The 24,515-nt window shown below is 46.6% G+C and overlaps 1 protein-coding gene across 4 annotated transcripts; it reads left to right on the top strand.

The window, feature by feature from the left end:
- The first annotated feature begins 22 nt into the window (after positions 1 to 22).
- On the top strand, positions 23 to 24,475 carry Anks3 (ankyrin repeat and sterile alpha motif domain containing 3). Of its 4 annotated transcripts, none has more exons than XM_026780305.1 (17): positions 23 to 95; positions 2,838 to 3,009; positions 5,446 to 5,644; positions 5,844 to 5,965; positions 7,895 to 7,976; positions 11,414 to 11,549; positions 15,868 to 16,023; positions 17,639 to 17,776; positions 18,184 to 18,293; positions 18,513 to 18,680; positions 19,818 to 19,942; positions 21,918 to 22,059; positions 22,379 to 22,551; positions 22,842 to 22,927; positions 23,314 to 23,397; positions 23,595 to 23,678; positions 23,795 to 24,475. In XM_026780305.1, the coding sequence occupies exons 2-17, from the start codon at positions 2,840 to 2,842 to the stop codon at positions 23,809 to 23,811; spliced, it is 1,992 nt and encodes a 663-aa protein (XP_026636106.1). In that variant the 5' UTR covers positions 23 to 95; positions 2,838 to 2,839; the 3' UTR covers positions 23,812 to 24,475. The 4 variants fall into 4 exon arrangements, with proteins under 4 accessions (XP_026636106.1, XP_005349317.1, XP_026636107.1 ...); XM_005349260.3 differs by having other exon boundaries at positions 23,590 to 23,678; XM_026780306.1 differs by lacking the exon at positions 23,595 to 23,678.
- Positions 24,476 to 24,515: the final 40 nt, after the last annotated feature.

Here is a 24,515-nt window from a genome sequence, read left to right as displayed (position 1 = left end):
AATCACTTCCGGGGTGGGTCGGGCGCGGGCTGCTGGCCGGTGAGGGAAGGTGCGGCTGCATCTGTAGGGTGGCGCGGGGACCTGAGGCCTTGCAGGTAGGCCGGCCCCGGCGGGGCTCTCTGAGAGGCGGTGCCTGAGGCGCCCTGAGTCCGCTCCGGCTGCCAGCCCTGGCGCTCGCCGGGCTTAGGGTCGCGGGCCCTGCTCCTGGTGCTGCGCTGAGGGATCACGCGAGGTCCCTGCCAGGGTCCAGCCACGCGGGAGCCTGTGTCGCACACGGCCGCCGGGACGCGCTTCTGGGCTGCAGGGCCTCCTCCCTCGAGGCCTTGACGGATCTCTTAAAGGAGTGGAGTGACAGTTGCCACCAGGATGGGATTTTTTTTTTTTAAGAAGATAATTTTTTAAAATATTTATTTATTATGTATACAATATTCTGTGTGTATGTCTGCAGTCCAGAAGAGGGCACCAGACCTTACCACAGATAGTTGTGAGTCACCATGTGGTTGCCGGGAACTGAACTCAGAACCTTTGGAAGAGCAGGCAGTGCTCTTAACCACTGAGCCATCTCTCCAGCCCTAAGAAGATAATTTTTTTTTTTTTTTAAAGAGTACCATGTATCAATGCTGCTACTGAAGTTCTGGTAGTGAGGTGCAGAAGACAGAAACATTTGTTTTGCTCGAATCGATTTTGGGGGACTTGTTTTTTTTTTTTTTTTGTGATTGGGCGGGTGGGGTTCCGTGTAGACCAGGCTGTCCTGGAACTAACAGAGATCTGTCCCCAAGTGCTGGGCGTGTGTCACTAGGCCTAACAGGTTGTACGTTTTTTGAGTAAGCATCTTATGCATCTAGGTTGGCCTTGAACTCCAAGGTTGTCCTATCTCAGCGTCCCAAGAGCTGGGGTTACAGGTGTGAGCCCTTCCAGGATTCTGCTATTGTCCCCCTATTAGAGGAGCATGTGTCTCTTGGTTCAGGCTCAGGAGTCTGACCTATGAGCCTGAGGTACAACTTGAGCCCAGGCTGTGCAGCTTGAGAAGCTAAGTGGTGAGAAGAAAAAGCAGGCCTGTTTTTTTACCTCACCAGCACACACACACACTGCTCATCAAGAAACCTGAAGACTGTTCCCAAGAATGGTGGTCTATATGTGTTGTCCTTAAAAACAAAAACACAAAAATACAGCCTTGCAAGCTATTTTTATGTGATTCTTATCACTGAGATTGATCCTCTACCGTCTTTCAACTTGTTTTAAATATTTTGACCTTATTAAGTTGCCCAGGCCCGCTTGGGATTTTGACCCTTCTGCCTCCATCTGGAAGTGTGCTACCAGGCCCAACTTTTGTGTGTTTTAACAGTCACCAACACTGAAGAATCCTAGGGTGTTGAGGAACAGGGAATTAGTACTTTTGGGGCCACACTTCCTTCAGGCTTCCTTTGGGGTTTGCCAGAACTCTTGAGTAAGGGTATTGCTGTTCTGTATCCTCAAGGTCACTGTTGTGCTGCTCTGAACTCTTGGGTCAGGTCAGGGCCAGTGCCAGCCTCAGAGGAACCACCTTGCCAGGTCACCGTGACGTATGGCCCCGGAGGGATTCTGCCACTTGAAGTAGTTTGGGATCACTGAGGTGGCCCCCAAGGATCCTTAGTACCAGTGGCCATTTAGCTGGGTATGATGGCAGACATTTTTAATCTCAGCAAAGACAAGTTTATCTTTGTGATATCAAGTCCAGCTTGGTCTACAAATTGAGTTCCAAGCCAGCCTGGGTTACACAGTGGGACCTTGTCTCAAAACAAAATAGTGACCATTTACACAGGTAAAATACAAAACCGAAGCTCTACACACTGTAAACTGCCATTATATCTTCTCCCTTTCTCCTCAGCCCCTATTGTTGCCATGCTGGGGATTAGATTCAGGACTCGAGCCTTATGCAGGGGGCAAATGCTCTAGTAACTGAGCTATGTCCCAGAATTCTCTCCCTTTTCTGTACTAGCTTCCTTTTGCTCCTAGACTTAGGAATCTGCTAGGAAGTTAATGGCTTGGCTTTGGTTTGAGTAGGGTTCCCCAGAATAAAGGACTACACACCACTCATTGTATACTTATCCTTGTGGCAGTCCGTCTCTCCTACTTAAGAGGGTTGCAGAGATAGATTCCTGCTCATGTAACATTTGCTGAACATCAGGGATCACCTTCTATAGTCTGTGCTAGGACCTTGCTTTCTCATCTCCTTCCTTGTCCTATTTTTCTTCCTCTTTTCTTTTTTTGGAGATAAGTTCTTACTATGTGTTCCAGGTTGGTCTTAAACTCATAATCCTGTCTCCACCTCCTAAATGCCATAATTAAGTTAGGCATCTCTGTGCATGGCCTTCCGTGTGGCTTGTGGATATGCAAGTGCTTATAGTCACTGTATCTCTAGTCCTTATATTTTTTTTAACTTTGAAATTTTATATATTTTTTAAATCATATGTGCACATGTGTGGGTTGTTTGTGTGTGTGGATGGGCATGTGCATATGAGTGTTGTATCCCCTGGAGCTAAATTTTGCTGCACACCCAAATTAGCAAATAGTGCTAAATAACTCAACTTGCACTGTTTTACCAACAGTGAGGAGGTTATCAGGTTCCTGGAAAATCTGATTGTGGAACCTGTTGTGTGAAGCAGATGCTCCCATCATCCGTCTGGTGGCAAGCTCCCCAGTGTGGCCCTGTGATGGTACTGCTGTTTGAAGAAAGCTAAGTCAGCCTCAGTGGCTTTAGTTTCTTAGGAATGAGATGATAGCCTGTCATTGTTAGGAGTATTTCATCTTTGTAACACCCAGGGAGTAAAACCTAACCCCTGGGCCTCCCTCTGCAGCCATGTCTGAGCTCAGCGATGAAGCCAGCGAGCCGGAGCTCCTGAACCGCAGCTTGTCCATGTGGTATGGGCTCGGTGCCCAGGTCAGCCGAGAGGAGCTGGACGTCCCCTTGGATCTTCACACAGCTGCATCCATTGGCCAGTATGAGGTGGTGAAGGAGTGCGTGCAGCGGTAAGAGGTCTTGGGGAGCATCCCTTCACCTCACGTTTTAATCAGACTGGAGACTCACAGAGCTCGAGCCCTTTATTACACATGGATTAGGCCTCCTGCTTGTCGCAGATGTTGATGGCTCGTGGTAGACTCTTAGAAAAAAGAACTTTGGTTCTGAGGAGAAAAACTTGCTTAAAACTTAACAAGTGGCCTACGTTATAAACATCAATGTATAGTTTACCAGAGAAAGACCCAGAGAAAACAAAAATAGGGATGGAAAGCCACCATTTTGGCTCTTTGACTACAGGTTTGTTGTGGTTCCTCCAGTGCATGTCCCCTCTGGCACAGAGGTGAGAGGCTAGCCTCCTGTCCTCACTGCCCACCTACCAGCTTTACCAACCTGCATATGCGGATTTAGTCCCAGCGCCTGCCTGTTAGTCCATGTGGTCTGAAGGGTGTGTAGAAGGCCTTAAGTGCTCATTTGGTACCTTGGTGAGATGCTGTCTCCCAGAACTCTCTGTGCCTTTTCAATTCCTGATGAGCCAGAAGAAAGCCTCAAAGCCATAGGTCTCTGGTTGCAAATCAGAGCCATCCGTTGTCCTTGCCAGTAGAGTATAAGAGCTCTCTGTCTAGGACTGCTTTACCTAATGGCCTCAGGGATGGGCAGCTAGGTGTGTAGTCAGCACATGTCCTCATAGGATCACAGGAATCCTGCTGTCATTCTTTGGAGTCTCAGGTTCTTATATGTTGAGTGCCCTGTTGAACAGCATGGTCCCAGAGCAGCCCAAAAAAGAGACTAGGAGGAGCTCTGTGCTCTCTCTGGAGTTCAGGCCCAGTTGAGAAGCAGGCTTTGCTCATGAAGTCCAGGCTGGGACTGAGGGAAACTGGAGGTCTCAGTGAACGGGCTGAAGGGTAAGGGTTAGCTTTGCTGAAGCACTCCCCACTGCTTCCTTTGTGGAATTGCCACTCATGAAGGGAGTTAGTGCTGGATGTCAAGTTATTGCAGTGATTCCAGAGGTATCTGCATGTAGCTCTCCAGGCAGGGCTTCAGTCCATTCCAGAATGGACAGATGGCATATACCAGAGTCAGCAGGAGCTGCTAGCGTGTGGGAAGTAGTTGCCTGACTTAGCTTAGTGTGAACCCCACAAGGTACTGATCATACAGCAGATTGTCAGTTGTTGGCAGCCACCACAGGAGGCCAGAACTGTGAGGGGGAAGGCCTGGGGTGGGTGTTATTCTAGAACAGAACTCCCGTCCCCACGTCTTAAAGTCTGGAGCCTCCACTCTGCTTTCCTGAACGTAAGTGCATTCCCAGAAGCATGATGGAAACCAGTGAGGAAAATGGGATACTCAGGGGTGAGGTGACAAAGAAGTCAGTGGCAGTGGGTTTCTTGTTCTCAATTCCTTTCTCTTCCCCGAGCCCTCTGCACAGCTCTGCTGACATATTAGTTACTGTTTTGGTGGCTGGCTGGTGGTTAGGGTGTCTCAGCCTCACTGATAAACTAGGCAGTTAGTCTTATCTGTGGTGGGTCCTTCACACATAGCCCTAACCTGCTGTGTGCCAACAGCTAGCTACTCCCAGATGTGGTAACTGTAAGGAATGACCAGACCTTGCCTAATTCCTAGCTTGAGCATGGTGGATATTGCTATAGACACAAAAATGGTGAGTTGTTGGCCTTGCCAGGAGAATGGTAAGAAAGATGCAAGTATTAAAATATAGACGGTTATATTAGTCACTTTTTGTTTGTTTGTTTGTTTTGTTTTTTTAGGTGGGAGTCTTACTAATACAGCCCTGTCTGGCCTGGGACTCACTTTGTAGACCAGGCTGGCCTTGAACTCAAAGAAATCCACCTGCCTCTGTCCCCAAGTGCTGCGAGTAAAAGTGTGTATCAGCACACCACATGTCACCTCTTGTTGCTGTGGCAATACTGACAGTAAAAGTGTGTATCAGCACACCACATGTCACCTCTTGTTGCTATGGCAATACTGACAGAAGCAGCTTAAGGCGGGTAGAGTTGTCTTTACTGGTTTGAGGGTTCAGTCCTATGGCAGGGAGGCATGGTGAGTGGGACTGCTGGTCACAGTGCATCAGGAAGCAGGGAGAGGTGAAGGCTAGTGCTCCACTCTTCCTCTTTTTTATTTAGCCTGTAAGCATGGCCCGTGGAATGATGCAGTTTATATTTTTAGGGTGGCTTTTCCCATGTCAATCTAGAAAATTCCTCAGACCTGCCCAGAGGTTTATCTCTTAGTCGATTTCAGATCCTGTCAAAGTCGAGATTAACACTTTAAAGAGTTTAAGGCAGAGGATGGAAACACCCGCTTGCCTTCTCCCTACTGGGACAGGTGATTACTGCCTTCTGGAAAGTCAGCTTGTCCCACTAGGCCTGGCACCTGGCTCTGATGGAAGCCCACATGTGGGATGCTGGGAATATCTAGCATATCTTGCGTTTGTTTAGGAAAGAGTTAGATTTGAATAAGAAGAATGGTGGTGGTTGGACCCCGCTGATGTATGCCTCCTACATTGGACACGATACCATTGTCCACCTGCTGCTCGAGGCAGGGGTGAGTGTGAATGTGCCGACCCCAGAAGGGCAGACTCCACTGATGCTGGCCTCCAGCTGTGGCAACGAGAGCATCGCCTACTTTCTGCTCCAGGTGAGCTACGAGTGGGCGCAGGCCCAGACCTAGGGGCTCCCTGGCTGCCCTGACAGGACATGAGGTGCTACACACCACAGTGTGCGTATGTACACATGTAATCATTTAAGATTCTTTCAGCTGAAGGCCTGGTGGGTGCCTCCCACCCACCCACCTTTCCTGGAGATATGGGGCATAACAACATATTATTCTCTTGAAGCAAGGTGCAGAGCTTGAAATGAAAGACATCCAGGGCTGGACTGCACTCTTCCACTGCACCAGTGCCGGCCACCAGCAGATGGTCAAGTTCCTTTTGGACAGTGGAGCCAATGCCAACGTGAGGTGAATGTTGCAGCTAAGTGGTCACAGGAGTGGGCTGGGTTTCATCCAACTCTAAGCGAGGAGGCAGGGTCATCTTGCCCCAGTATGAGAGGTAAGATGAAGGAGTGGGATAGATAGACCGTGGGACTTAGTGCGTGTCTGTCAGTCATCATCATACTCCTGGCCCTCGAACCTTGTTTTATCTGAAAACTGAGGTTAGCAAAGTCTAGGTCAGAGCATTGAAAAATGGTATTTGGGTGATATACATTAGATGCTAATTCCTTTTTCTTGTTGTTTTGATTATCATCACGAAGATAAGTCTTTGAAAATATTTGTGTGTGTGTGTGTCTGTCTGTCTGTCTTAATGGAAACAAAACCCTGAACCATCTTTGCTAAGCAAGCATCCTGTCATTGAATCATAACCCAGTGCCATCATGACCAACCAACCCATCTACTTGCCTTTCTATTTTTTTATCATATATGAGAGTGTGCACCTGTTCATAGTTCAGGGTGCAGAAGCATGTGTGCCATGGCACATGTCTGGAGGTCAGACAACTTTCAGGTTTTGGGCCTTGCCTTTCCACCTTGCTAGAGACAAGTTGGGTACCCCAGGCTAGCTGTCCTGTGAACTTCTGCCTCCTCCCTCCTACATACACATTTCTTGTTGGTGTGCTGGGATTGCAGACACTTGCAGACTTTTTCTTACTTTTAACAGTTGTCAGGCTTGCATAGCAAGTGCTTGTACCCACTGAGTCATCTTGCCAGTCTCCATTATTATTTTTATAAGATGGAGTTACTGTGGTTTGACACATATTATGTAAGAATCCCTTCACAGCAAGTACCAACTGAGCCTTCACCTGATGTTGGCATGGCAACTCTGGCTCTTGGTGCCCATTGGAAGATATAATTAATTCTGAGTTGCTGACTCTAAGGAAGAAAAATAAAGCTACTAATTATAATTCAACATCTTAAAATGATTTTAAGATATATTTTGACTTGAGCGACGTTAAGATGTGAAGAGTATGTGTCATCTTATAGTTGAGAGCCAGGTTTAGTATGACTCCTGGCTTCTAGTCTAGCAGGGAATGAGGATGTTAGTATATGGACTTAGCAGAAACAATAACTCATGGGCTGTTGAACTCAAAAGATGAGGCTTGAGTAGGTGGGGGAGACATTAGCACCTGTGAGAAGTGAGCAGTAGCTGCTTCAGTGTTTGTTTGCTTACTTAGTTTTGTGAGAGACGGTCTCTTCAGGTAGCCTTGGATGTCCTGGAACTCACTATGCAGACCAGGCTGGCTACCTTTACTTTCTTTTTGCTGGGATTAAGGGTGCATTCCACCAGGTCTGGCAGTAGTTGCTTTTTGAGTATGATTAAAGTGGGGATTTAGAATGAGGTAGGAATGGATTTGAGAGAAGGAAGGTAGGAGAGCTTGGTCTTTGGGACTGTTAATGAACCAGAGGGAGTTAGTAAAGCTCGTGTGGTCTTGTCTGTTCCCATCTCACCTCATTAGTTTCTTTGTGTGCAATTGAGGCAAGTGTGGGTGGGCGCAGAAGCTAGAAATGGTGTTTCTTGGGAATCACCCACCTTTTTAAATTGAGACTGGGTCTCTTACTAGGACTTAGGGTTCACAATTTGAACTAGTTGCCTGGCCTGGGATCCGCTTGTTTTTCCTCCCAGCTCTTTAATTACAAGCACACACAACCACCCGACCATTTTACCTGGTGCTGGGGAATCAAGTCAGTCCAGATGCTTGTGTGGCAAGTACTTTACCAACTAAACTGCCTCCTTAAGCCTAACACCCCAGCAGTTCTAATTGCATGAGAGCCTAGGCCTAAGCCTGTACCCCTGCTCTGCATGTAGGGGTCTCGGCTTGATTTTGCCTTTGGCAGGAGAGTTCGTTCATTGCCTCACTCCTCTCTGTTAACCATCTGTCTAATCTCATCTTGCAGAGAGCCTGTATATGGATTCACTCCTTTGATGGAAGCAGCTGCCTCTGGCCATGAGATAATTGTGCAGTATTTTCTGAATCATGTAAGTAACTATATTACCTTGTAATTTAGTCACAGCAAATGGGACTCACTGATGAAACTATAGACTCTAACTGGGATTTCTTTTACATGGAAACCTATATAGTCAGCACATGTGTGTGTACATACATATATACCTATGGAATAGAACATTTGTGGGAGTCTTGTTTTCTCCTCCTTCTGTAAAATAGATTCTGGGAACTGAACTCTGATGACGGAAGTTACAAAATAATCCCACACTAGTTCAGAATTACGTATAATAAAATGTTATTTATTTAGGGGAGGCTCACAGATCACTGTCCTAGATCAAAGTCCTCTGCACGAATGGGGAACAGGAACCGAATCTAGCAGCCAGAAGCAAGAGCTGGAAGCCATGCTTTACAGCTGCATTTATAGTATTAGAGATCACGCCCACGTGGGCTGGTAATTTAAAGGCTATTGGCTGAAGAAGCTCACACAGCAGAACTCAGGTCTTGGGCTTTGCGGCAGGAGCCTTTATCCACTGGGCTATCTTGCTGATCTGTAGGCAGTGCATGTTCATTGAGACTTTACAGTGTTATTTATAATGATGTGAACACACTTTGTTGTCGTTGTTGTTTTGATTTTTAGTTTTTCATGATAGGGTTTCTCTGTGTAGCCTTGGTTGTCCTGAAACTCACTTTGTAGACCAGGCTGGCCTGGAACTCACAAGAGATCTGCTAGCCCCTGCTTCTAGAGTGCTTGGATGAAAGATGTACGCTGCTGCCGCCTGGCTGAAGACACATTTTAGAAACTATGAGAAACTTTTAATCCTGGTGCAGGAGAGTAAGACCTGACCTTGCACCTGCTATGCAATATCTTCATCACTGAGTTAGAGCCTCGGCCCTTTTTAAACTGTTTTCTTTTGAGACAGGATTTTACCAAGTTGTTCAAACTGGTTTGACCTCACCCTTTAGTCCAAGAGGACTTTGAATTTCTGATTCTCCTGCTTCAGTGTTCTGAGTAGCTGGATTATAGGCCTCTGCCAGCCAAGCCAAATGACTGGGATAGGAAGGCAAGGAATCAAGTGTCAGTGACAGTGTCCAGTGTAAACCTCAAAGGACTTCAAAGTGGCACAGCATCGTAGGAAACAATCTGGTAATTATCATAGAACATACATAGAATTATCACAGTTTTCCCAGGTGTATACCCAAGAGAACTGAGAACCTGTGTCCACACAGAATTTGTACCCAGTTCACAGCAGGAGTCTTCCTAAGAGCCCCAAAGGGGAAACAGCGTGCATGTTTTTTTACTTTTGTTGTTTGGTCTGTGAAGTTAGCATCTGATGTAGCCCAGGCAGGCCTCAGAGCTATCTAGTTGAAAAGCTGGCCTTGACCTCTGATATTCTTGCCTCCACTGCCCAAGTGCTAGGATTATAGACATTAGCCACTATCCCATGACGTACTTTTCGTCCCTGCATGGATTTTTGGGTGTCCTGTCCCTGCACTGTCCCCACTCCTCCCTACTTCCACCTAGCTTGTTGACCTCTACTGCAAGTTCCTCTGGATCACAGAGTGTTGCATGGAGTTATAGTATAGGTCCTTAATTATCTCTCCGGTTAAATTCCTGGAAGAATCTTTTTTTTGTTTTTGTTTTGTTTTGTTTTGTTTTTGTTTTTCGAGACAGGGTTTCTCTGTAGCTTTGGTACCTGTCCCAGAACTAGCTCTTGTAGACCAGGCTGGCTTCGAACTCCCAGAGATCCGCCTGCCTCTGCCTCCCGAGTGTTGGGATTAAAGGCGTGCGCCACCACCGCCCGGCTCCTGGAAGAATCTTTATTTATTTATTTATTTATTTATTATTATTTAAAGATTTATTTATTTATTATGTATACAACATTCCTTCCATGTATGTTTGTATGCCAGAAGAGGGCACCAGATCTCACCACAGATGGTTGTGGTTGCTGGGAATTGAACTCAGGACCTCTGGAAGAGCAATCTTAACCTCTGAGCCATCTCTCCAGCCCCTCCTGGAAAAAATCTTAAGAGTCACCTTTTATGTTTTAAATTCCTTCTGATTTGTCCTCCAGAGCCTTGGTAAGCCAACTTACCACCATGGTATTAGACTGTATGGCTCAGGCGTTTAAGGAAGAAAATTTACTTTGGCTTCTTTAGTTTCAGAGTAATGCTGTAAATGGAGTTCCTGTCCCAACTGCCTTTTCTCAAATACCTGGCAGCCACTTTTCAAATTACTACACAAAGGCTTATATTAATTACAAATGCTTGGCTGATAGCTCAGGCATGTTAATAGCTAACTCTTACATTTAAATTAACCCACTTATATTAATCTATATATTGCCACGTAGCTCATGGCTTTACCTATCCTCTGGCATGTTTTGCCTCCTGGACCACACTCTCTGTATCTGTCTGGTGACCCTCTGACTCCACCCTTTTCCTTCCCATCATCCTTAGTTTGGTCACCCTACCTATATTTCCTGCCTGGCTACTGGCCAGTCAGCATATTATTAAGCCAATTTGAGTGACAAATCTTTACAGTGTACAAGAGAATTATTCCACAGCATAAGACTTCTAGTAGTATTCTGGGCAGTTGTAGCACAGGCCTTTAATCCTAAGACTCGGGAGCAGAGACAGACGAATCTTGTGAGTTCAAGACCTGGTTTACAGAGTGAGTTCCAGGACAGCCAGGGCTACACAGAGAAACTCTGTCTCAAAAAAAAAAAAAAAAAACCTAGAGAGAGAGATGAATGCAAATTTTTTAGCTTTCTTTTTCCATTTTATGTGTATGAACCTCCAGCTGATACAATATTGCTACCCATAGTCAGTGTGGGTCTTCAGTTAACCTAAGCTGTAATCTCAGCTAGGCTATCCTAGCACTTGGAAGATTAAGGCAAGAGGATTGTGAGTTCAAGGCCAGCCTAGATACACAGTGAGACCCTGTTTGAACAAAGCAAGTGTGGCGCTGCACACCTGGAATACCAAAATTTGGGAGGTGGAGGCAAGATGAAAAAGTCAAGGCCATCCTTGTCTGCAGCCAGTCTCACAAAATCAAACGATGAGAGACGTCATGTTGAGTTTGGGAGGATGTGTTGAATGTCAGGTTCTCTATTAGAGATAGACATAGGGGTGTGAAGGGTGAGGGTGGGCCTCTGCCTACAGCTCCCAGCTTCTTTTTCTTCTTGCCAGAACCATTGGTACCTGTCAGGCAGTACTCAGGAGGGAGAATGGCTGCAGATGCTTGGATGGGTTGGTGAATGCTCTTCATGATGGGCTTTCTGGCCCTCTTCCTTGTTGTGAAGGAGACAGAAAGTCACTAGCCCCCTCATCCCTACCTCCACCCCAGTGGTATCTCAAACCAGGGGAAGTGATCATAAACCTACTTTGTCTTCTCATTCCTTTGGGCCTGCAGTCCGCTGAGCTGGGGGATTTGGTGAGGAGTTTCTGACTCTTCTTTCCTGAACCTTCTTAGGGAGTCAAAGTAGACATAAGAGACCACAGTGGAGCCACAGCCCGCATGCTGGCCAAGCAGTATGGTCACATGAAGATAGTGGCCTTGATGGATACTCACTCGCCTGCACTGCCTAAGAGCCTTTACCGGAGCCCAGGTACCTGATTTGCCTCAGTCCTGATGGGATCAGGGCTGCCCTGAGCATCCAGAATACTAGGAGAGACGGAGCCCCGCCCTGGATCCCCTGCTTTGCTCAGGCTGGGTTCTACCTAAAACAGCCTGTGCAGCCTAAGGATAAGGGGAGGAGGAAGCTTCACAGAGAGGCTCCTGGCTTCTAGTTCTTGGTTTTGACAATCTTGTGCTATGCATACTTTACCAGTGTATAATCAGGTGTCCTTTGTTGCCTCTGGATGTTGAATCATAACCATTTTTTTCTCAGAGCCCCAATAGTCATGATGGTCATGCCCCTTCTAGCATTTGTATGTTTTAATTTTTTACATTTAGATGTCTGACCCACTGAGTTGTGTCTCTTGTGTGGTATGGTTTACATGGGGGTTAGATACAGCACCTCTATCACACATTGACTTTCCATCTTATTAGGGTCTCTCCCCAGAGTTAGATTCTGCTGGTCTCTGTATCCATGCACCCAAATACAGTTTTATCAGAGGCTTTTTTGTTTTGTTTTGTTTTTTGAGATAGAATTTCTCTGTGTAGCCATGGTTGTCCTGGAACTCACTCTGTAGACCAGGCTGGCCGCGAACTCACAGAGATCCACCTGCCTCTGCCTACTGAGTGCTGGGATTAAAGATGTGCGCCACCACCGCTCAGCAACCAGAGACATTCTATAGTGTGTTTTACTATTGATTAGGACTTGTCAGTGTTTCCTCGGTTATTATTTACCATTCTGTATGAACTTGAGTGTCAACTTGTCTTCCGCCTTAGAAAGTGTTAATATTTTAATTAATATGGTAGAAAAGGCATATGTGATGGTGAACAGCTGCAATCCCAGAATTTTGGATTGAGAGGCAAAGGTAGGGGGATGCAAGTTCAAAACCAGTGGGCAACACAGACCTGATCTCAAAACAAGAGCTCACATATGTCAAAGAGACTATAGGAAATCTGTAAATTCACTAGTTTTATGATGTCAGCTTGTCCCATCTAAGAACACAGGTTGTGTTTTTGTTTTTGGTGTACTTTTTTTTTTTAAGGAAGGCTTAAATTTTTCCTAATGTCTATTTTTCTGTAACTAAGTTTATTCTAAAGTATTTATCATCTTGTCTGATGGGTTGATGGTATTGCTGCATCTTTTTGGTATTTCCATGTACGAGGCAGTTGACTTTTACAACTGATCTTAATCAAGTTAGTTTCATTTCCACATCTCCAGGAGTTTCCAGGTGTGCTACCATGCTGCTGGTCTGCAGGCAGAGCTCACTCTCTGCCTCTCATGCTTTTGTGCCAGATTTCGTTCTACACACTGGAGATAATGCACATCCTTTGTGGGGCCTTTGGCTCTGGGAAGGTGTGTGTACCTTTCACCATGTTGGGAAAGTTAAGTTCTCCATTGATTCTGAAATTCTTATTTATTTATTTATTTATTTATTTATTTATTTATTTATTTATTTATTTAAGGTCTGAGCATTCATTACCCATAAAATTTATTTTTAACTGGCCTCATGCTTAGAAGTAGAAGCTCTCAGGACAGTCTTCATCTCTGTCAGTCTGTTCCTGGCATTTTTCTTTCGCTTCTTTCATTCTCTTGCCCAGAAGTTTAGCACATTCTTGAGCCTTCTCGTTTTTTGTAGTGTATTGTTCCTTCAGAGCAGTACATCTGCATTTATGTTGCAAGACATTTGCAGGAGGGCTGGAGAGATGGCTCAGTGGTTAAGAACATTGCGTGATCTTCCAAAGGTCATGAGTTCAATTCCCAGCGACCACATGGTGGCTCACAACCATCTGTAATGGGGTCTGGTGCCCTCTTCTGGCCTGCAGGCATACACACAGACAGAATATTGTATACAAAATAAATAAATATTAAAAAAGAAAAAAAAGACATTTGCAGGAATAAGACACTGAATCTCAGGTGCTTTGGTCCTGGGCTTCTTACCCCTTTTTTTTTTAAGGGCTTTCTAACAAAATACTGGCAGACACCATCATCTTTAGAGGGCCTGAAAAGTTTTCAGATTCTGCTAGCTTTTTGGGCCCCAGCTGACAAAGCATAGTGCTGTCTGTCAGGCCAGTAATATCCTTCTCTTGCTTTTTTTTCCTTTTCTGTATTTTTTTTAAACAATAACCAAGTTGAATGCTCAGATTGGTATGCACAGTACATCCCCTAATAGACTTAAGCTTCCTTTCTCCAGTTCTCCTTGTTTCTACATCAGGAACACCTTTCATTGAGCAGCAGTTGTATTGTGCTGTGAGTCAAAGCACCTTGCTTAATGGGAAAACCTTGTATGCCACTCCCACCACTGATTGGATGGTATAACTCTTCCACTCTTCCCCCACAGCATCAGCAGCTGCTGATGTAGTCATGCACATCTAAAGTATGAAGCTCGCTTTCATGGTCCACTTCAGTGGGTTTCTGATTGCTAGTGGCTGGGAAGGAGGTATTCAGTTTCCTCTTGATACAGCCTCGAGTGCACCACAAAAAAAAAATGGGGCTGGAGAGATGGTTCAGTGGTTAAGAGCATTGCCTGCTCTTCCAAAGGTCCCGAGTTCAATTCCCGGCAACCACATATTTAAAAAATAAGATTCTGATATTCTTTGAGACAAGATTTTAAGCCAGGTCTTCATTCTTGAATAGCGAGCACCTTATACACTGAGCCGTCTCCCTAGCCAGCTCATTTCTACTGTTTGCCTTTGCCTGTGACAATCTGGCAGTAGATTTCGTTTTCTATAATCACATGGCAGGAGCTTGGAACGTAGTTGTTAATTCTCCAGGAATTCTGTAATTTTGATTTGTATTTTCCCTTTTACTTAAAAGTTGTTTAATAGAGGTTTTGCTGTATTTTTGGTAGTTTTTTTAAATTGTTAGATTGAAAGTCCTTTTTAAATTGTTTAATGTCTCATTTTATCCTATTCATTTTTTTCCTAATTTATTAGTCTAGAGAGTAATTACTCTTTCCACTTTATGGAACCCACTGATGCCTTCTTTGTCATACTAGTCAGTGATTTTTCTTAATATTCTATATGTGTTCTCTTATCTGCTGATTGTATTTCTTTTTCCTTACATTTGCTGTAGTTTCTGGAAGCCTTGAGAAATTGACCCCTAGGAGCTGGAGAGATGGCTCAACTATAGAGGACTAGAACTTGGTTCCTAGAGTGCACATCTGGTTCAGGAACCTGGAGCTCCAGGGGACCCAGTGCCTCCTACTGGCCTCTGTGGGTATCCTCATGCCTGCACACACAGGCCCACAAAATTAAACACACAGGCACTCGTGCGCGCGCACACGGACACACACACACACACACACACGTACACACACACACCACTGGATGGCCCATTTTGAGAGCTCTTACCTAGTGAAGGATGTGGGCATGCTGAGCTGGTCAATCTGGGTGGCTTTGCAAATAGCAGACAGATGTCATTTATTTCCTTAGAAGTCATTCAAATTGAAAATAGGAAATTGTTTATTTAACAAGTTGTGATTAATAATATTATTTTTATGATGCCACCAATTTGTCCCTTGAACTTAAAAGAAGACTTCTGATTATAAACATTATGGGCTTACAAGAAGCATTTCTTGACGCTAGGTAAAAAGGAAGAACTAATGGTTTCAGCTCCTCATTGTTTAACAGTGGCTTGCTAGTTGTGATGTCTCCAATATCCAAAAACAGTCCTGGTGAACATTCTTTTTTTCTTAAGACAGGGTCTACCTCCCAGGTGCCTGGATTAAGTGTACGTGTGTACCACTACGCCCAGCCCAAATACCTTTAAGTTGCTTTTTTTGTTGTTTTTTTTGTTTTTTTGAGACAGGTACACAAGGAGGCCAAAAGAGGGCATTAGATCCCTTGGAGCTAGGATTTCAGGTGTTTGTGAGTTGCTAATGTGGGGACTAGCTAGAAGTTGAACTTGGGTCCTCTGCAAGAGCAATAGATAGAGCCAGGTGTGGTAGTGCACACCTTTCATCTCAGCATTCGGGAGCTGAAGGCAGGGGGATCTCTGTGAGTTTGAGGCCAGCCTGGTCTATAGAAATTCCAGGATAGCCAGGGCCACACAGAGAAACCCTGTCTATGTAGGCTCAGACTGGCCTTGAACCTGCTGCAATCCTCTTGCTCTGTCCCTAATACTGAGGTTATGTGTAATACCACCATACTCTGCTTAATATTCTCTAAGATTTTATCTTCAGTTTTGTGTGTGGATTACAGCAAGTGAGTCACTGTCTCGAAAGCACACAGACACAGTCCGTTAGACTGTAGTGTTGGCAAATGAGCTTATCATTGAATCAACAATCTTAATTTTCATGTCTGACTTACAGAAAAATATGAAGATCTGAGCTCTTCAGATGAGTCCTGGCCTATTCCTCAGCGCCAGAGGCCCTGTCGAAAGAAGGGCCTCAGCATCCATGAGGGGCCACGCGCTCTGGCCAGGATCACAGCTATTGGACTTGGAGGCAAGACCCAGACCAGCTATGGTAAGAGCCACAGTTCCCAAAGCTCTTTGGTATCATTTCCCAAGACTGTCTTGGAAGGGTACAGGACTGTTCTGGAACCTGGCCCCTGGCCTCAGGCTACAGTAATAAGTACTATAAGAGCGAGACTGAGAACTGACCTAGTGAGTCACTGCTAATCCTGACACTTGGTTTCATTCTGGGGATCCTCCTTTTTGTTGGCTGTCCCATTTACATAGATGGCATAGCAATTGTGACGTATAAGGATTTTAGTCCCACTTTCCTGGCTGTGCCCACATTCTGATCCTGAGTAGCTGGATTGCAAACATGGGTCACTTCTTTACTTCTTCATCCCTTCCCTTCCCTCTGGATTTCACCTCTTAGCCTGGGCTGGTCTTAGACGTTCCATCCTCCTGTTCCACCTCCTGAGTGTTGGGATTACAGGTGTGTGCTGTCATGCTTGGTGGATTTGGAGTTTGTTGTTTGCAATGCTGGAAAGAAAGCCCAAGGCCCCATGAATGCTAGGGAAGTACTGCATCATGGAGCCACATCCATCTTTTTGCTTTCTATGGCAGCTATATTCAGGAACTATATGAATCTCTATAGCATTGTCCCTTTCTAGGTCAGAGTTCTTTCTCTGACCTAGAAATGGACTTTCTTTGGTCGGGGTTGGAGTTCTGAAACTGTACTTGTCCAGCACATAAGGCTTCAGATTCCATCCCCAGCAACATCCAAAAAGAAAAAGAAGAAGAAAGAATTCCATAGTTACATAGACATCTAGTAGATGGATATATGCATGTAAATTTGGGTGGTTTTACTAAATGTACCCAGATAACCTTTTAGTTGAGAATTCTGTAGATTGAGCATTCTATTGTCTGTAGGAGGATTTTTTTGTCCTATCTGCCAGCTCCCAAATAACCACACAGAGACTTCTTATTAATTATGAAAGCTTGGCTGATAGCTTAAGCTTGTTTCTAACTAGTAGTAGCTCTTATAACTTAATTTAACCCATTCCTATTAACTTACTTTCTGGCTCATGGCTTTATTACCTTTACTCTGGCCATGTTTCTTTCCTGCTTCCTCTGTATCTGGCTGGCTCCTCAAGACTCAACCCCTTTTTTTCCCCAGCCTTCTCTCTGTCCCCCAAATCTGACCTAGCTATTGGCTGTTTAGATTTTTTTTTTCTTTTGAAGCAAGGTTTCCCTGTAGCTTTGGTGCCTGTCTGTCCTGTAACTAGCTCTTGTAGACCAGGCTGGCCTCGAACTCACAGAGATCCGCCTGCCTCTGCCTTCTGAGTGCTGGGATTAAAGGCATGCACCACCAACGCCCAGTTTGGCTGTTCAGCTTTTTATTAAACAAATCATTATACAGTGTAAAGAAATATTGCACAACAACTGTCTGCTTCTGCCCTTAGAAAAACATTAGCAGGTGCTAATGGGGACTGACCTTGCCCTGGGTGCTAGCCTTGACTACACCAATCTCATTTCCTGTGATGTGCAAACTAATCTCTCTTGAAGCAGGACCAAGTTGCTGTACAAGGAAATGAGGTGGCAGCTGTGGGGCTCCCTCATCCTAAGAGCCCTAGAGGGGTGATGCCTTCACTCATGTCTGAGGGCTTACATGTCCATTCCGTACACAGAGCAAGTTCCTCCACGGGGCTATGTGACCTTCACCAGCAGTGATGAGAACACCTTGGAAGTTGAGGGCCTCTGCTACCGAGATGTCACCTCCCCCATTAATGAGCGGGATGTGGAGAGCAGCAGTAGCAGCAGCCGGGGTACGCACCCCCAACCTGTTGGGTTCCCATAGAGGAGATAGAGAAGGCCCCAGTTCTTGTGAGGTAAGCCAGAGTTGGCCATGGGCAGGTGAGGGTTCCCACAGGCCAAAGAAGCATTCCGTACTCACGGGGTCAGTCCAAGGGCTTCCTGGAAGTCTTCCCAACAGGAGGCATGTGCTATGACCTGGCAGTGCTTTACCAAGTTCCTACTTCATGCCAAGCTCTGTTGTAGGTGCGTGAGATTTATGAGCACACAGTTAAAAACTACAAGCTCTGCTGCCCTTTAGTGTGGGGTTGTGATAGGCAGCCAGGCCAGATAAGCAGTGCTGAGTTGTGCAAGAGCCAGTTGAGAATAAGCTAATAGGACACAGGAGCCTCACTGGTGAGACAGGTGTTTCTGTTACCAGAGGAACCCACTTTCTGTACCAGTCTTGGGCCTGTGTGGAGGAGCAGCAGCAGCGATGGCCTAACAAGAGCCCAGGGGCTCAGCAGTGAAGCTTCCATAGAAAGCAATGAGGTAAAGTTCCCTCCCCTCCTTCCTCCCTTGGTGTTGTAGGAGACAGGTGAATATTTAATGTGTGTCCATACCATGCCTGGAGGACTCCTAACCTTAAGTGTGGGGGTCCATGCTTCAAGTAAATCATGATAGATTTCACATCTTACCCCTGCCATTAGTGAGGAGGCCAGAAGTTTAAAGCCAGGCAAGGGCTGCTCCAACACACCCCTTTCACCACAGGATTCTGATCATACCCGCAAAAGCTCAGTCCGCAAACAAACCAAGAGTTATTTGAAGAATAAGAATCGTTACAGCAACAGTGACAGTCAGTGGCCTTCCAGCACTGGGACTGTATGCACTCCAGGCTCTGAACCTCAAGCTGAAAAGTTCCCCTACTCAGGACCTCAGGTGAGACCATTTGAGAACCCGATGGCTGAATGCTTAGGGAGGTAGCACATCTATGACTGTTATTGTGTATTCATGACAGGCCAGGCACTTTTGAAAGGAGAGGAGGGTACTGGGTTCTCCCCACAGGGCTCAGAGGATTCCTGATGAACAGCAGGCCAGCAGTGGGCTTGGTGTCTTTTTCTTTCTAGGAGCAGGGACTGCCTATTCCCTTGCTGTCCTACTCTCTGGGCCTCCCCAAGATTAGGGAGATAGTAATAGGATGCTTATGAGCTGGGGACAGAGTAATGGCCTGTGGTTTGTACGTAGCAAAAATGCAGCCATCCCCCCACTGTGGAGCACCCTGGTGGAGCACTGTCAGCTCAGGGTGTGATGCACACGTGCCCTAAGTCCCAGCTCTGCTGCTCTCTAACAGCTTGTAAACTGGGCTGGCTTTTACCTGCAGCCCTTTCCAGGGTCTTAGGCCTGGAACACAGGTGCACCTCTCAGTTGTACAGGCATGTTACCAGCTGTGCTGGGATCTCAAAGCTGTTTCTCTGAGAAAAGTGGTAGAGGAGCAACCTTGGGACGTTTTTTTTTTTTTTTTCCTTCATCCTTAGCAAGTAATCATGGGCAGAAATGGATATTCTGGTGTTGAAAGCTAGTCAAGAAGCTAAGCAATTGAACTTAGCAGTAGCTGACATGGCAGGGTCAACAGGCAGCCTGTGCTGTCAGTAACCATTTAGTCTGAAAAATGAAAAGTTTGTGCCATCACTAAGCACCCCCTGACACACACATGGTGTTTTGGAAGGAGGAGTGCTGTGGGCCTGGTGGAGTCAGGATAAGCACAACGATGGGCACACAGACATGGGATCAAACTGGCCCCAAGTTCAGCAGGATAAGGGACTGAATAGAGCCTTTCATAGGGGGTCAAATGTCTCTGGACACAGACCTTAAGACCAGGAGGCAGAATATTAGGGAGTCTCTGAGCTCCCTCCTGAATTAAGCCTTTAGCTGTATCAGCACTCATTCTCTGCTGGAGGCACTATGCCCAAAAAAAGGGCAGTTTAGGGGCTCTAGTCAGGCTTGGGGTCAGATGGGAGAAGATCGATCAGCTCTCCATTTCTGGCCCCAGGCTTCCCAGTTATCTCTTCCCTTCAGGACCTTGCCACACTGCTGGAACAGATTGGGTGTCTGAAGTACCTGCACGTGTTTGAGGAACAGGATGTGGATCTTCGTATCTTCCTGACCCTCACTGAAAGTGACCTGAAGGAAATCGGCATTACGTGAGTCCCCTAGTGCTGCTCCCCACCCCAGTCATCTCAGCTTCCTTCCAGGCTGTCTAGACAGAGGCTTTCTTCCAGGCTGGCCTTTGTGCCCACACAGCTCCCAGGTGGCCTTGCTGCTGTATGCTGGACCTTTTGCCTTTGTTTTTGTCAGTTCACTTTCTTGTGATTTTTAATTTTTTTCATAACAGTCATAGTTCTGGAGTTAGTGTTTTTATAGCACAGGTTACTTATTTCCTAAAAGCTTGGATATAAAGTCTTTCAATATAAAGCCCAACCATGTAATATGCCTTTTCTCCCAAAACATTCCATACACAAAATGGTAGTTTGTGTCTTGGCTGTAACTTTTCATGGGTGACCCTCAGACTTGAAGTGCTCTCCCCTAGGTGCTCTGGTGCGGCAGGTGTCCTGTTCTCAGCAGGGCTTCCTCCATCTTTGCCTGTCTGGGGATGTCTGAATCTCTCCTGCACTTTGGAAGGACAGCTTTGCCAGGTAAAGGATTCTTGGTGACAGCTGTTTGCTTTGGCACTCTGGCTGCCTCAGCCTTCCAGGGTTTTGAAGGATAATGTGCAGGTACTTTTACTGAGGGTCCCTGCATGGACAGGCTACTTTTCTTCTGTTGCTCCAGGATTCTGTATGTCTTTAACTTGGGTGTGTGTCCTGGTATCCATCATCTGTGGAGTTCATTGGGCTTCACGGATGTTCATGTCTTTCATCAGTTGTCGAAGTTTCCAGCTGCTAGCTCTTGAGACCATTATCTGCCTTGCCTGTCTTCCTGAGGTCTCCTGGGAAAGACTTGGCCTAGCCAAGGTTTTTAATCTCATTCCTCAGACCAAGTTTCCATTGAATTCCAGTTGCTCGCTCCCCCTTTGCCTGCCATGGGCTGTATCTGCCTGTTTTAGACTTTATTTCAGTTACCATACTTCTTTGTTTGTTTTACATTTTCCTCCATTGTATTTCCATTTTGTATTGAGTGTTTCCACATCATCTTTTAGGTCTTTGATTATCTTTAAGATGTTGGCCTTTGTCTAGCAGATCTGCTGCAGGACTTTCTTGGAACTTCTGTGATTTATTTTTCTCTAAATGATGCATACTCTACTTGTCTTTTAATTTTATTGCTGAAAATGGATATTTAAGTCTCATGAAATAGTAACCATCTAAGTCAGGACTCCCCCTTTCCCTGGGATTTGCAGGTTTTGTTTTGAGCTTCTTGTTTGCAGCCTCTGTGCAGAGGACTAGCTGGAGGCTGAAACCTGTAGGTGTGCTCAGAGCCTCACCTTTCCTTAGGCACATGTTGTGATGCTAACTGTCCACCCTTCTGTAGTTACTATGACACAAGCTGCTTTTACGTAGTCAAGGCTGATCCTGAACTCTGGTGGCCCACCTTCCATGTACACCAATGTTCTGAGCATGCAGGTACTTTTCAGTGTGCTAGTCTTGTCTGGCTCTTACAAGAGAATGGAGAAGGTGCTGCCCCTTAGACCCACTACTTATTCCCCTATCCCTATCTTTTTAGCCAGAGAGTGAGTATGGCTGATAGCAGTGGCCCTTAGTAATCGCTGTACTTGTATTCCGTGCTTGATACTGGGAGAAACAGGGTCTGCCTTGCCTACCCTGCTTCCTGCATGCTGGGTCTGGGTGGCTGCTGCTATACAGAGCTCAGCTTAGCCTAAGCTGGCTGTACTCAGTCACAGCCTGCAGTGACCCAGGTGGCTCTTGCAGATTCTGCCTGTGCACCTGTCTAGAGGGGAGAGATTCCTGGAGATCTCCCTTGAGAGCAGACATAGTTGTCCAAACCTGGACCCAGTGATGGTAGAGGCTGTTTGGACATTCTTGTTTCTGTCCTCAGCCCCAAGATCATCTGAAACTCCTTCAGAGTTAGGTGTTCCCTAGCAACTGGCCTTGGTGACAGGTTGGTACCAAGGCCCATGCACATGATAGACGCTGACATGCACCCTCTGATTCACTCTTTCAGGTTGTTTGGACCTAAAAGGAAGATGACCTCTGCCATTGCCCGCTGGCACAGTAGTGCCCGCCCCCCTAGTGATGCCCTGGAGCTGGCCTATGCTGACCGACTAGAGGCTGAAATGCAGGAGCTTGCTATCCAGTTGCATAAAGTAAGTGGAGAGTTCCAGGCGGGCTATGGATACAGGTGTCAGGGTACATCTAGAGTTACACCTTTGTAGCAGAGGATATGGTGTTGGCAGAGGACTGGAGACAGGAAACTTGAAGGGGTCAAAAGTCAGCTGAATGTAGGAGGGAAGAGCAAGTAGCCCACACAGAGCCTCAGATCTGTAGGAGGAGCCAAAGGAGCCATTCCTAGAGTGGACTACAGAGAAGCAGAAAGGCAGTCCAACAGACTCTGCCCTTTGGGGAATCAGCAAGCACGGGTCTTGACTCCTGGCTTAGCCCCTCTGGCCTGGTGTTTGCCTACAGTGCTGTGAGGAGGCAGAGGCCCTTCGTGGCCAGGTGTCCCAAGAGCAGGAATTGCGGGCTGTAGTGGAGAGCTGCCTCCTGGAGCAGGATAGTGCCCGAAAGGACATCCATGCCCAGCTGCAGGAGGCCCAGACCCTAGCCAAGGATGCTGCCCTTGTCCTGGACCAGCTTCGGTAAGTAGGTTCACACACTCAGGCAGTTACCCCCCACACTTCAGTCATCATCCCTTCCTAATCTTCTAAATAGGGGGGAAAACATGGCGCTTGCCCCTTACTTTCCTGCGGCTCTGTCCACCACAGTGCAGACTCAGGCTTGACTAAAAGCAGGCTGGGGAGCAGCAGGACAACACCAGTATGGGCTTCCAGGGCTGGCTTCAGGGCTAAGGTGGTTTTTGTTGCTCTGTCTGGGTTGGGGTTGACAGCAGGACTTCTTACACACTAACACTTGGTCATATGTCTGGCAGGGCCTGTCAGGCTGAGCTGTCAGCTCGAGTGAGGCAGGACCAATCCCCTATTGAAGCTTCCCTAAGTCCACCTTTTCTCTCAGCAGGTAAGAACAATAACCTGGCTTTGGGCTAGGACAAGGGTGGTGGGCAGGAAGCCCTAGGCTAAGTTCCAACCAGTGGGCTCTGCCTGACTGTTACAATGGCAACCCTGTCCCCAGAACTAGTCCACTTGCGACAAGAGATGCACTATTACACTTAGGGGTTAGATGGCAAGTGTAAGGGCCTTTGTTTCATGGCTGACTACACTGTCTCTGAGCCCGCTAGTGGAGTTGGGTGGCTGGGATCACCAGGGTTGAGCTCTACTTAGGCCTGAACCTTAAATGGCAGTTGTTAGCTTGTAGCTGGGTACACCCCTGCCTGGGGCAGTCACTCGTACATCAGCAATGAGTGAGGACATAACCTGTGGCCAACCTGCCCTTTTGCACCACAGATTCCAAAGGCTGGCCTATTCCCCTGCAGGCCTTGAGCCTCCCTGAGTTGTCAGGGGCCCTGGAAGACTGTGTCCATGAGATGGGTAAGTCTCTAGGACGGCAGCCAAGGCTTTAACCTCACCCTTCCCCAGATCCTCTTCCAAGGATCGAGGCTGAGAGCTGGCCATACCCAATCAGCTCAGACCCCAGGGCCACCTATTCCTAGTGCCCTGAGTTCCCCTTCTTCCCTGTTGCTGAGACTTGACACACAGAACACTAATTGGCCCTATCCTTAGGGCAGGCATTATGCTCTGTAACACAGAGCCTGGAGAAGCTACAGACGCTGAATGGGAAGAAATGGCGGGAACCGTAGCCAGGAGGGATGGTGAGAGTACCCACATGCCCATGGGCACCCTGGACCACCTAACCTTCCTGTCCCTGCTTACCAGGTTGTTGTTTTTTTTTTTGTTTTGTTTTTTTGTTTTGTTTTTTTTTTTTCAGATTCTGACGTTGGGTGATGGATCCACCCTGAAGGTATATGAGTCATGCAAGACAGGGCAGTGAGCAGATGTCCACAGCTGCCTAGGGAATGGAAAACCAGCCCAGGGAACAGCTTGTGGACAGGAGGACAAGACTCAGTCCCTGCTTGGGCAGCTTGGGCCAGCCCTGAGGCAGGATGAATGGCCTGACATCCAGGTCCTGGTGAAAAGACTCCAAGCGGGTAGGGAGCTCTGACCCAGACAGGGCTGTGGGAAGAACGTGTCCCCACACATGCAGGTGCCACATTGAGGTTTGGTCTTAAGGTGAGGTCTGGAGTGTCTAGAAAATGTGCTGTTTGTTGGAAAATAAAATTACCTGCAGGTTGATTGGGGGCTCATTTCTGATCATATGACATGTATTTCTGATTATCAACAGCAGACCCTAGTAACCTATCTATAGTTAGTTCTGTTCCCCATCTGTTGCTCCAGGATCTCTCCCCTGTTTGGTGACTATTCTAAGCCCTAAAGTGAAGCTGGCAGACAGCCTTTCTTGAGCTGTGGGAGTTTTCCAATTGTACCAGTGTTTGGACAGGCTGGCAGTCAGCCAGCGATGGCACGGAGGTGCTGCTGTTTTTCTTCTGCACATCAAGTCTGTGCTTCCGTCTACACCACACCACAAGGGCCAGACTGGTTGTCTTCAGGGCTCAGAGTCCTATCGTGTTCTTGAACCCAACCTCCACACA

The sequence above is a fragment of the Microtus ochrogaster genome, chromosome 7 (genome assembly GCF_000317375.1).
Source record: "Microtus ochrogaster isolate Prairie Vole_2 chromosome 7, MicOch1.0, whole genome shotgun sequence".
NCBI classification, from domain to species: Eukaryota; Metazoa; Chordata; class Mammalia; order Rodentia; family Cricetidae; genus Microtus; species Microtus ochrogaster.
The sequence above is the reverse complement of the archived record's forward strand: the minus strand, read 5'-3'. Positions and strand labels throughout refer to the sequence as shown.